This window comes from Rhinolophus ferrumequinum, chromosome 26 (genome assembly GCF_004115265.2).
Source record: "Rhinolophus ferrumequinum isolate MPI-CBG mRhiFer1 chromosome 26, mRhiFer1_v1.p, whole genome shotgun sequence".
Taxonomy (NCBI): Eukaryota; Metazoa; Chordata; class Mammalia; order Chiroptera; family Rhinolophidae; genus Rhinolophus; species Rhinolophus ferrumequinum.
This window is the reverse complement of record NC_046309.1, coordinates 26390494-26402261: the sequence shown is the minus strand read 5'-3', so window position 1 is coordinate 26402261 and position 11768 is coordinate 26390494. Positions and strand designations below refer to the sequence as shown.

The window sequence follows — 11768 nt, the reverse complement described above, 5'->3', positions numbered from 1 at the left end:
TAATAAAATTATAGAAAAGTTTAATATTTTTATTTCTTATTTCAAATCGTTTGGGAGACGTTTCAGAAGGCGTTGGGAAACTTTCGATTCTGCATGCTTGCTTCCTCCAAGTTTCCATCCACAACGACTAAATGTAAAGCAGTGTCCCCGAAAACACACCCCACATCGCACCCACACAGATTCCTTCCTAGTGTTTCGATGTGAAATGCACCTAAAGGTTCCGCGCCATTTTTCATCCCTTCCTCTGTGAAACGGGTGATAGTTGTGTCTGAGGCAGCGATGGAACAGACATGGCTTAGGGCGATAGGAAGACACGGCTGAGAACCGCGCAGGATTCTTGTGGAAGCTCGGGTGCCTATTCTGGGCTCTCTCCACTCTCCACCCCTGCTGGGATGATGCTCTGAGAAAAGACTCGCTCTCCCCAGGACTCCTCTCAGCGGTTCCTAACTAGGAAAATGTTGCCCTGGGTTTACAATACCCGCCCAAGCAGCCCAGCGACAGTGAAACGCTTTCTCACTGCTCTGTGGCCCCGGCGGGCGATTCTCGCCCTCTGCTGCCAGAACCTCTGGGATGTGCCCAGACCCGGCGCTGCGCACGTCCCAGCCAACCCCCAGCCGAACAAGCCCTTGGCCCGCGGCCAGGAGGCTCCCTCCCAGCCACCGCCCCCCGCCAGCGCCTTTTTTTTTTCCCCATACAATACAAGATCTTCCTTCCTCAGTTCCCTTAAATCACAGCCCAGGGAAATCTGCTCAGAGCCTTCATCCAGCTACGGGCCAGCATGTCTGGGGGCAAATACGTAGACTCCGAGGTAGGCTGGGGTGGTGCGCGCCGGGCCGGGCACGCCAGGAGTGCCTGCGTCTGCTATCTCCCACTCCAAATACCCCGGCTGCTTTCCTCGCCCCAGCCCTCTCTCCACTTCGGGGCACTCCTCTTGCGCTGGCACTGCTGAGGAATGGGCCTGGGCGGGGAGGTGAAGAGGAGGCAGGAATGTTCTGTTTTCCTCCTGGGAACGGGCTCGGGATGAGGGGTAAGGGGGAGCTAAGCTAGAGGGAAAAGGGGACTCGGGATCCTGAAGTCGGGTTTCCCTGACCCAGGATGCGTTTCTGGGTGGGGTCCCAGGTGCTGCCTTCCTGCAGAACCCCCACGGTCCGGCCCGTGCCTGCTGGGAGGCGGAGAGCTGCATCTGGGTGGGAGGTCATTCACCCGCAGTCCTGAGGACTGGCCCAGCGACTCCCCGCCAGGCGCCTGGACCGCCCGGCCCCGCGACGGCGTGCGCGGTGTTTGCACTTTCCAAAGCTCTTAGGCCACCTCAAGAATTCTTCCCGCAACTCTGCGCCTGGCAGGGGTGTTTGGAGAGGGACGCACTTCCCTTCCCCCAACTACCACCACCCCTTCCAACCTCCCTCCCCCCGGGAGTGGAGACCTCGTTTTCCCAGACGCAGCCGCCGTTTAGCCACCGGTCGGCAGCCTGGGAGTGACCTGAGGGTGGGTCGGGAGAGTAGTGCAGGTGAGATAATCGTTCCAGGGAAGTTTTGGGATCTGACACATGGCTACGCCCAGAGACGGGTATGCGGCTTGTAAGCACCACGGGGGTTGGAGGAGCTGTGGAAGGACAAAGAGGGCACAGGGAGGGTGGGTAATGAGGGCAGGTGCTAGGGAGACGCGGCAGGAAGCAACGAAATGGGGATACTCCATGGGTCAGGGAGTTCAAGTTGAATCTTAAGGATGAAGCTGGAAGGATTATGGAGAGAGGGAGAATGGGGTCCAAGGACCGGAAAATGGAGCAGGTGAAGCACTCGGAGTGAGGGAGAGGGGCTGGAGAGAAGTCAGAGGTGGGTCCCGTCCCCCCCCTCCCCGCTGCCGGGGTCTCTGCAGGGTACAGTGGGCTGGGCGTGCGCTAGGCGGGGGCCAGAGTGGACTGCGCGGCGGGATTTGCCCTGACCCCTGGCGGCGGGCGGGGGAGGCAGGCGCTCCCTGCCTGGTACGAAGGGGTGTGGTGTCCTCTCCCCGATCCTCTTAAAAAGCTGCGGCGCCAAGGAGCTGGCTGCGCGCGGAGCCACTGGTAGAAGTGGTTCGTTCGATTTTGAGCCTTGGGGCTTGTTCCGCCTCCCGGCTGACTTCTGATCTCTTGTTTTTCTTTTTGAACATTTCTTCCCACCGCCGGTGCCACTCTCCCTCTCCTGGCCGTCCGCCCTCTGCAGGGACATCTCTACACTGTTCCCATCCGGGAACAGGGCAACATCTACAAGCCCAACAACAAGACCATGGCAGACGAAATGAACGAAAAGCAAGTGTACGACGCGCACACCAAGGAGATCGACCTGGTCAACCGCGACCCCAAGCATCTCAACGACGACGTGGTCAAGGTAAGGTGAGGCGGCCAGCGAGGAAGGGATGTGCCCCGAGGGGACGCTGTCAGGGCTCAAACAGCTCTGCTTTGGCAAGCAGCCTGTGCTTGCTTCTCCACCTTTGACACACACACACACACACACACACACACACACACACACACACACACACCGTCTTCTGGGCTCCATGTGTGGGAGTTCCAGCGGTCGTCAGAAATAGCTCGTCTCCCCTCCCCCTCCTGCTGGTTAGTTCAGCTGGAATTTAGCGAACTTGAGTTTTGTAGGCTTTCATACAACTGCACTCTTCTCCTGGCAAATGAACCCCTGATCTCAGCAACAGACACACTTGCACTCCTTGGAAGGGTGAGATGGTTACACTACAGGTCACCCTCTCTCCGTTCCCAGGTTGAAAGTCCAGTGAAGGGTGTGCCCACTGCACACAGAATTAAAGCAGTAAGGTCATTTTGTAAGGTCTGTGCCAAAGGTGAAAGCCAGAACACAGAGTGGGCAAATTCCCTCAGCTAAAATTAAGTAACCTGAAGTGATTTCTTTTAAATAATAAAGTGGGTAGAGGTGCTTCCAACTAAAGACAGGTTACACAAATGCACATACACATATATATATCTATATCTACATCTTCATCTATTCTATTTTAACTGGAAAAAGATGGCACTTGTGCACAGCCAGCAAATTTACAAAATCAAAAGTAACGTGTACCTCTTGGTTTCTCCCATAGGCACCTCTAGGTAGGTGTGGAAAGTTTCTTGTTTAGTGACTGCCTGGGTCAGCCTTCCCTGAGCTAATGGGACACTCAAGTTGGAGTTCCTTTCTGTATTTTCAAGATGTGCTTGTGAGATTCAAAACAGGTTAATTGAACAGGTTATTAGCCAAACTTAGATCTGACTTGGGGGTCAGTTTTCTATTTCATTATGTTATTCAACTTTGACCCTTTCAGCAAATCAAGTCAGACGAATTTATTGTCTGAACCCATCTGGACTGTGAAGTTGTGGGCCTGAGCCATCCTGGCAGAGGGTTTGCTTTGAGAGGCCAGGAGGGCCCAGGGAAGTCCTAGGCTGGAAGATGGAGTGCAAAGACCCAGTTCTGTACCACCCCAGAGTAGCCAATGGGGTACGCGAGCAATTCCCACCCACCAGCCCTCCTACCCGCAGATGGAAGGAGCAACAGGGCAGAGACTGTTCACATTTATGAATAATATATTTCAAAAAGGGGAACAATTTAATCTGTAACTGGAAGGAAAATGACTCTCTGTAACTGTCAGAATTGACTCTCTTGGCTCTCGGGTGGAGGAAAAAGGGAAGCTGGAGCGTTAGCAGGTTTTTCTAATAGCCACATTATGGAATATTTAAAAGCAGCAGCAATAACAAAAGTACCTTATAAATGGAAAATTAGAATTGATAAAAGCTATTTACTGAAAACATTACCTTCAAAGGGGTAAGGGCATTTTTGCTTTTCCCCCTTCTCATGTGGTTTTGGACACAAGGAGAGAAGCCAGGGAAAGAGGCAGATTTCAGAAAGGGCTGGCTGCACGGAGCCTCCCTGTTGTCCCATGGCAGGGCGAGTGAGGTTCCTGGAGCAAGCAAAGCTTGGGTGAGTCAGAGAGACCAGCAGCGTGGCTGTGGGTCTCCACACACAGCATGACTAAGCTGAGGAAGAAAGGCCCGCTGGGAAAAGAGACTTCAATGCAGATGGAAAAAAGGCATAACAGCCTCAGAGGAAACAGCAGTTTACCAAATGGCATTTCAAAGAGCAAGGGTGAGGATCCTCATATTAAAGAAATTAAGAGGAAGAGTTAGAGCATGCTCCTGCTGGCCTAGAGAGAGCAAACCCCGCCCACCTGCTCACAGACATGTGACGAAACAAGACAGTCAGAAAAATAGACCTTGAGAAGAATTTGGTAGGCTCGGTTACTCAGATGCCTCACCTAAAGAGGACTCAGACTGCCCTGCAGAGAGACCCAAAGGGTGCCCTCTGCCAAGAGGGCTGGAAAGTGGGGTCACACCCTTTGGAGACTCTTAGCTTATAATTTTTTTCTTTGAGTCCAAGCACAAACATAACGACAGAAACAAGGATGTACCTCTCCATGTTACCATGACAGAAAAGAAAAAAGAATTATTTTGATGACATAAAGACATCCAGAGTTTCACTGCTAATGTATGGCAGCTTAAAACTTCATGTGATAATAAAGAGTCTACTATTAAAAGGTACCAAATCAGGGAAGGAAATATCTGTCCTAAAGGCCAACAGCTCTGTAAAGTGGCTCTGTCTGCTTCTGTAGTCATTATCCACTGTGACTATTTAAATTTAAATTTCAAGTAATTTACGTTAAATAAAATCTAAAATCCAATTCCTCAGTCACACTGGCCACATTTGGAGTTCTCAGCACAAGACTGGTGGCTTCTCTATTGGACAGCACAGTCATAGAACTTTTCTGTCATCATGGAAATCACTACTGGACAGCACCAGTCTAGAGTGTTCCCTGAATTTGAAAAAGTTCCTGTACCAAAGTTAGAAAAATAACTCTAGATGGAGAAGACATTAAACCCTGATGTACAGTGTGAGGAACAGAATAGTGTGTCTGCATAGTATTCTCTCAGTCCATAAAACAGCTGTTTAGGGAAGGAAAGAAAACCCAGAAGCTAAGTATGTCATGAATTTATATTTCAAGAAAGTGTAGTATCATCACCTGTTCCTCTGGTGATAGTGCCATGAATCAGTTTATACCATTTGTTCCATTAAATTAGTTTCTTACCTTACTAAAGGTTTCTGCTCCATATTATGAGATACCTGTGTAGACATTTATCCCAAAAGAGTACGCTGTGAATGCTTTTTAAAATTTCCTCTAATTAAACTGATCCCAACTTCAGACCCTTCATTTTCCTTCCAAGAGTTCTGTCTTCTTATTTTCATTCCTATGTTTATTATGTAATTATTTGGAATTTCTAGATAAGTAAAATGGCTTCAAATCTATGATTCTGATAACACATTGGCCACCAATCAATTCATCTATTAAAGTCTTATCATATTATAAACTAAACACTGTGCTACATACTACAAATGGTAATTCCTAAAATAAGTCCTAGCAATCACAAAGATTAGAGTTAATGAGACAAGATACGTATAGATAAACAGTTTTAAAACTACACACATACAATATCACAACAGTAAGTCATTGCCAAATGGTAACTAATAGGTTCTTTTTGACTTTGACTGCCAGGAAACAAAACTATTAATAGATTTTAAGTTTCATTAACTTATGTTACTTATTCTCTCCCACATATAGTTTTGAATTTTCACTTTCTTTTTTCTTTTACAACTGGCATGCTGTTTTCTGTAGTCTCTATTGTAAGCCCTCTTATCATCATTTTGGATATAGACCAAATAAATTCTGTGATAAATCAAAAGTAATATTAAATATTGCATAATAAAAAGGTTTTCAAAAAGTAAATCGCATTAATTATCTTGATCTTGGTAGTCATTCTACAATGTAGATGTATATCAAGTGATCACATTGTACACTTCAAATATATACAATTATATTTGTCAATTATTCCTAAGTCAAGTTCTTTTAAGTGAATAGTTTTGATATTACCGTATTTTGCCATGTATAATGCACACCGACATTTTTGGCCCAAACTTACAGGGGAAAAAATCTTTCATTTTAATTTTTAATTCAAATTTTCATTTCTTTACATTTAGCTACTTTTTTGTATTATAAAGGAATTTTAGCATTTATGTTTTAACATATCATGGTATAAGAAATTTTATGAAACAGATAATTACCAAACACAAGAACAGGTACAAGGTACAAGAAATTTTATGTACCGGTAACAAATTTACGATATCTACGCATCATAGAAGACTAAGGACTCTTTTTCATTGCAAGTTCGTTGTAAGTTCAACAAAACTGATTATTGTATTCCAGGGTGTTATTTTCCATACGAATATTGTTATTGATTTATAGAGTTACATGTTTAACTCATAAGCATAAATAAAATAATTAAAAACATTTTTATATATATGGAATTAGTACTACCCATGTATAATGTGCATCTTTATTTTTCCCTCATAAATTTGGACAAAAAAGTGCACATTATACACGGCAAAATACAGTAAGTGTCAGGGAGACCCTATCATGGATAGGGCATTGAAGTGGGAGAAGGAGAAAGCATTAGAGAGTTTACAGGAGAGGAGTGTGAAGGAGATGCAGTCTGAGTTGGGTTGTAAAAGACAGATGGAATGCGTATAGCTGAGAAAAACACAGAGGGCATTCATTCTACATGAGCAAAGCATGGAAATGGGAAGTTCTCACTAAGGGCCTGAGTCTGAAAGGTTTAGTATCCCGTTTTGATTGGAATTAGAGCTCATGTGGCTGAGTGGAAGGTCACAAAGATGAAAAGACTCATCGTGGTCGTATGGCACAGTCCTGAATCCAGCATTCATGATAAGTTTGGACTTTATCATGTCAGCAGTAAAAAGCCAGGAAGACTTCAACATGAGGATGGCATGATGAAGGTGGGCATTTTGGAAGATGACTGTTAAGGTACAGGATGCAATAAACCATAACTAGTCTAGATGCACAGAGAACAGGTACAATGTATTTCAGAGTGGTCCAGACATGCAATGAGAACAGTGTATGTCGGCATTGGGGATAAAACCATATAAGCACAGAATGACAGAATTTTAGAATTAGAAGAGAACATAATGGTTATACCAAGCTACTCTCAGATGGTTGCCATCTAAAACAGATATTTTGAAATGTACCACAAGGGAAGAATAGACAAGGTTATGTGATTCTTGTGGACTATTGTCATGAGGGGAGCAATGAGTTGAGATGATTCTGAGGTTAATTCTGAGACAAATAAAGACATCTGAGAGGAGATATTATTAGAAAATAAAAATATGCGTAACTTTTTAAAAACTTGAATGTAATGATTCAAGAAATCATTAAATAAATATACAGGAACGTTTTCTTAGCAGTCAAGAGGAGGCATGCACATAGTAATAAGATCTGTTTGGGTTTCAAAACAACGGACTCTGTGATCCCTTTCAAATGGAATGCATTTTAGAGTGATTGCTGATTAATATCAATATAATAGTAATTTTTAACTTTGTGTTTATTTGGCTACCTATAATCAAAGCATGAGATTTAAGAAATCAGAGTTTCTCAAAGCACTTAGCACCATGGTAATACTCTGTTCTGTTGGAACTAGTGTCAAGTTTGTTTGTTTGTTTGTTTGTTTGTTTGTTTAGGAGATAGCATCACAAGATGGTGATGGATATTCTACTACACATGAGATCATTCATGAAATTCAGAATCCCCAGCTTGTAAAAAAGCATTATGGTCATCTTTGATGGGAAATTACTCCCATATTACTAAGCAAAGAACGATAGTAAAATGGGGGATATAATTCATTCTTAAGCATTGGATACACTTTCAAGATCAGCCAACGATGATATACATTTTAAATGCGTATTGAAAGAAAGTCTTTTTATCTTCTCCACCTTCTAATTGTGGTCAAAAGACTTTGAAGAAGTAGCTCAACTTTGGTTCTAACTGAATAAATATCATATTATTTGTTAAAATTTAAGACAAGACACACCAAATATCCTTGAATTGTGAAAAAATTTGTGATGTGGGTAATTCTTCCAATTAACAGTAGTGTTGGCTACTTTCTAAGGGGCTTAAAGTAAGAACAGCTGCAATAGTTAGCAGCATCTGGAGAGTCCAGTGATTTCAAAAACCACCTGCTTATGCATCATACTGCCCATTTGAATCCATAAAATAACAGACACTTTCATATTCCAAGTGGAACTGCTTTTTAGTTTGCCCTAGTTTCAACAAACTGAAGTTCTTTATAATGAAATGCTGATAGAGATCTGGTCCCTAGAAGGGCACTGATTTGTGGAGTCTGGGCTCTTTCATGATTCAACTGACTGGGTTTGTAGTGGGGGAAGGGCAGAGCTGCTATTTTCATACAAAGATGGTTTATGCCAAGAAACACACTCTTTTTTCTCCTACACTCTGAACCATATATATATATATATATATATATATATATATATATATATATATATATAATCATCTTTGTTACTGGACACAGATGGCCTGGAGAAAAAGATTTGCATACTATACTTCTTTTTTAAAAAGTTCCAAAAAAAAGAAGACCTCACACCCTAATATGCCTAACACATAGTTGCCTGGAGACACCCTGATAGAGTGGAAAGAGTATTATGCCAAGATAAGAAAAGATATTTTTTCAACTTTTTAACTTTTTTCTCTAAAACTTGAATGTAATGATTCTTAAATACGCAGGCACAAAATTCTTTTTCTTTCTTTTTCTTTAAGTGAGAAAAAGGCATGCACATAGTAGTCAGATCAGTTTAGGTTTCCACTTAAGGACCTAATGCTTTCGTGCTCTTTCAACTAGAAGGTGTCCAGTGCCATTCATGTGGGACGGGACACCAAGGAGAAAGACGTCAGGGCAATAGATTTCTCCTCCTCAGAGGTCTCTGAGACACTGACCTACAAACAGGGTGCAAACTTGCTTGGATAATAAAAGCTAATAAACCCCAGCCTTAAGACTATTTGGGGCAAGTTATTTTATGTTTCTATGCTTCAATTTCTCTAACTATAAGGAAAAGAATGAGAGTCGGTCTCGTATAATAGCACCCTCCACCAAAGCTATTCACCTTTCCAAGAATGATTATTATGTATCTACTCTTATGTGGCATGGGCTACAATTAGGAACAAGATAGGAGTCCTACCCACTCAGAGTGCATGGCTATCTCCTTGCCTCTCTTCATTCAGTTTCCTTCGAAAGCTTGTGCTGAAATTCCTTTACCAAAGTCTATTGTCTGTTGAAACACTATAACCTTCAGGGCTTAGTTCAAAAAATGCTGCATCTATACTGCCTCTCATTGTTTCTGAGCCAGTACATGAGGCTGGGGCAAAATGAGAAACATTTTTTTAACCATTTTGGTACCCTATTTTGGTTCTATAAAAAGTTCTAATTAAATTATGGACAATATTTCAGTTCTCTAATATTCTCTCTTCCCATATTGGTGTTCAATTTCTAATCTTCCTATTGAAAATTTGAAATTTTCAGCCTTTTTAAAACATTATAGCCTCTCTATAAATCCAGAGGGCTTTCAAATTTGGTTGGGCATCAGAATTACCAAAGGAATTTTTAAAATACAGATGCCTGGGCCCATTGCACATGTACTAAATTAAATTAGCACATCTAGGGATAGGTCCTAGGATCTGTGTTTCTCAGAGCTCCCTTGAGGATTACATTTTTGAAGTCACATTCAGAAGTAACTGTGCCCAAGTTAGCTTAGAGACACACACCCTCAGTTGTTCCACCGTAACATAACAGATGAGTCACTCTGTGAGTTCTAGATGTTCTAGATGTTCTTCCCGCCAGAATGCTTGAGGGTCAGGCCAATGTAAACCACACCAGGGAGTTTGGAAACGCCATAGAGGGCTCCCAGGTCAACCTGCTCTTGGTCTTCCATCATTCTAGGCCATTTTGCCTCAGAGCCAAGTACAAGCTTAGCGTCTCATGGTGACCGAGGAGTGGGTGGTCATGTGTCCTCGGTTGTCCCATACAGACCAGTTAATACTGGCTGTCCCTAAGTAACTATTAATAGCTCCCCCTTTCATGCTTATTAGTGTCCCAGTTTGGAAGAAAAATTATATGGTCACAAATGGATTAGCAGTGACCTGTCATTGATTCCTGTACCTGGAATGCATATTTTTTAGCTGAATGATCAAAATTTCCACATTCCAAACATGTCCTGCTTTTCTTTCATCTCCACTCTCCAGGGTCATCGCAGCCATCAAACTCCACCATAACTTGGAGGAGGAGCTTTTAACTATCAATCTACTCTCACTCAGACCTGAGTTTCTTTCCTTGCAACACAGAGTTAATAAAGCTCATCTACTTCCATCACATATTTTGTCAACAACTGAATCAAAGATTAAAGTGTTTAAAATAGTTTAAACTATTTTTCTATTAGTTCAGGAAACAAAAAATGGCATGCTTTCACAGAACCATTGTTTCAGGTGGGGGAAGTATTTTTAATTTTGTCTTAAAGGAAATCTGCATGACCCATGTACTATGCAAGTACCAAGGGAATTAATTGGTACAACAGATTTACACTTGCACAGAGTACATATTTCCTGCCTCTTATGGGAACCATGCTGATGTTTCAGATATAAGATACATCTTGTTTTCTTTATCAAAATTGAGAAGATATCTCTTGTTGGCTATTATTTCATGCAGGGGAAGTATATATCCGAAAGACACAACCAAGCTTCCCCTTAGCCATCGTGAGCTGTTTAGGTAATTAAGAACCAGGCATAATACATTTAGATCATGTATATATGTGTTTAATCTCATGGCAATTTAAAAGTAACATTTTTTAATGGTGCATTCAATATATAAACCTTTCCTGAGTCCAAGGATATTATAATACAAATGGACATTGATAGATTCTGTAGAAAAAGACAAATTGCATCTGGAGATTGCATCTCATGTATGTTGCATGTATGCAACACAATTACGTTTTCTCACACTCACAATGATTAACTGGAAAAGATGCTGATTTCTGGACCCAAGAAGTAAGAAAGTAGGAGATGAGGAGTAAAAGAAGCAAAGATAAAGAGGAACACAAAAGGCGGCTTCTCCCCGTCCTGCTGCTCTCTCTGCGAGCCTGGGCTTTGCACGTGCTGGCTCCAGGATCCCACGGCCATTGTGTCGCCTCCGCTGCGTGTCTGATGATGCGATCGGGCTCAGGCGCGGACGGAGTAGTAACTCACTGCTCCTGCGTACAGGTCAACAAATCTGAGTGAAATCACGTAACTAGGATGGGCCACAACTGGGCACAAAGCAGAGAATTCTCAGCAGTCTCCACAACCACACGTGTTCCCCAGGCGCTAGAGGCAGTAAAGGGGACCCAGCAGACGGAACCAGCAGTAGAGGCCCAAAGACCTGAGGGCACTTGGCGTGTTCTAAGCAGCAGTGGCGGGACAGTGTGGCCAGAGCCAGGGACCCAAGCAGGAGCCAGCTCGACGGGGTCCTTCATGGCCAGCCGAGGCATTTGTCCCCTTGCAGGTCCCAGCACTCACACAGCCGCTTTTAGGCCAGGGAGTGACCTGATGAGACATGGCCTGCGCCAATACAAAGGCCTGATCTCAGCGCCCTGAGCCAAAGCAAGGGGTGCTGAATGTGGCGGCAGGAGCCAAGCAGGGGCGGGCTGCTTCCTCCAGCACGTCCCACAGGCCAGCTCCGAGGCACAGGTTACCGGCTCCCAATGGCCCTTTGAGGAGGGAGCTATGATGATGATCCGCAGTCACATTCATTCTGCAGATAAGGAAACTCAGGTGGAGACATTCGC

General features: G+C 43.6%; 1 protein-coding gene across 2 annotated transcripts in view; it reads left to right on the top strand.

The window, feature by feature from the left end:
- The first annotated feature begins 503 nt into the window (after positions 1–503).
- The window catches only part of CAV1 (caveolin 1), a 37379-nt gene continuing 26114 nt past the window's right edge, over positions 504–11768 (top strand). The window contains exons 1-2 of one of the 2 annotated variants that reach the window (XM_033098805.1): positions 504–808; positions 2202–2366. In XM_033098805.1, the coding sequence (XP_032954696.1) occupies positions 779–808; positions 2202–2366 (195 nt within the window). In that variant the 5' untranslated portion in view covers positions 504–778. Of the gene's footprint in view, positions 809–1374; positions 1508–2201; positions 2367–11768 lie in introns of those variants that run through there. The other variant, XM_033098806.1, reaches the window with a different exon arrangement.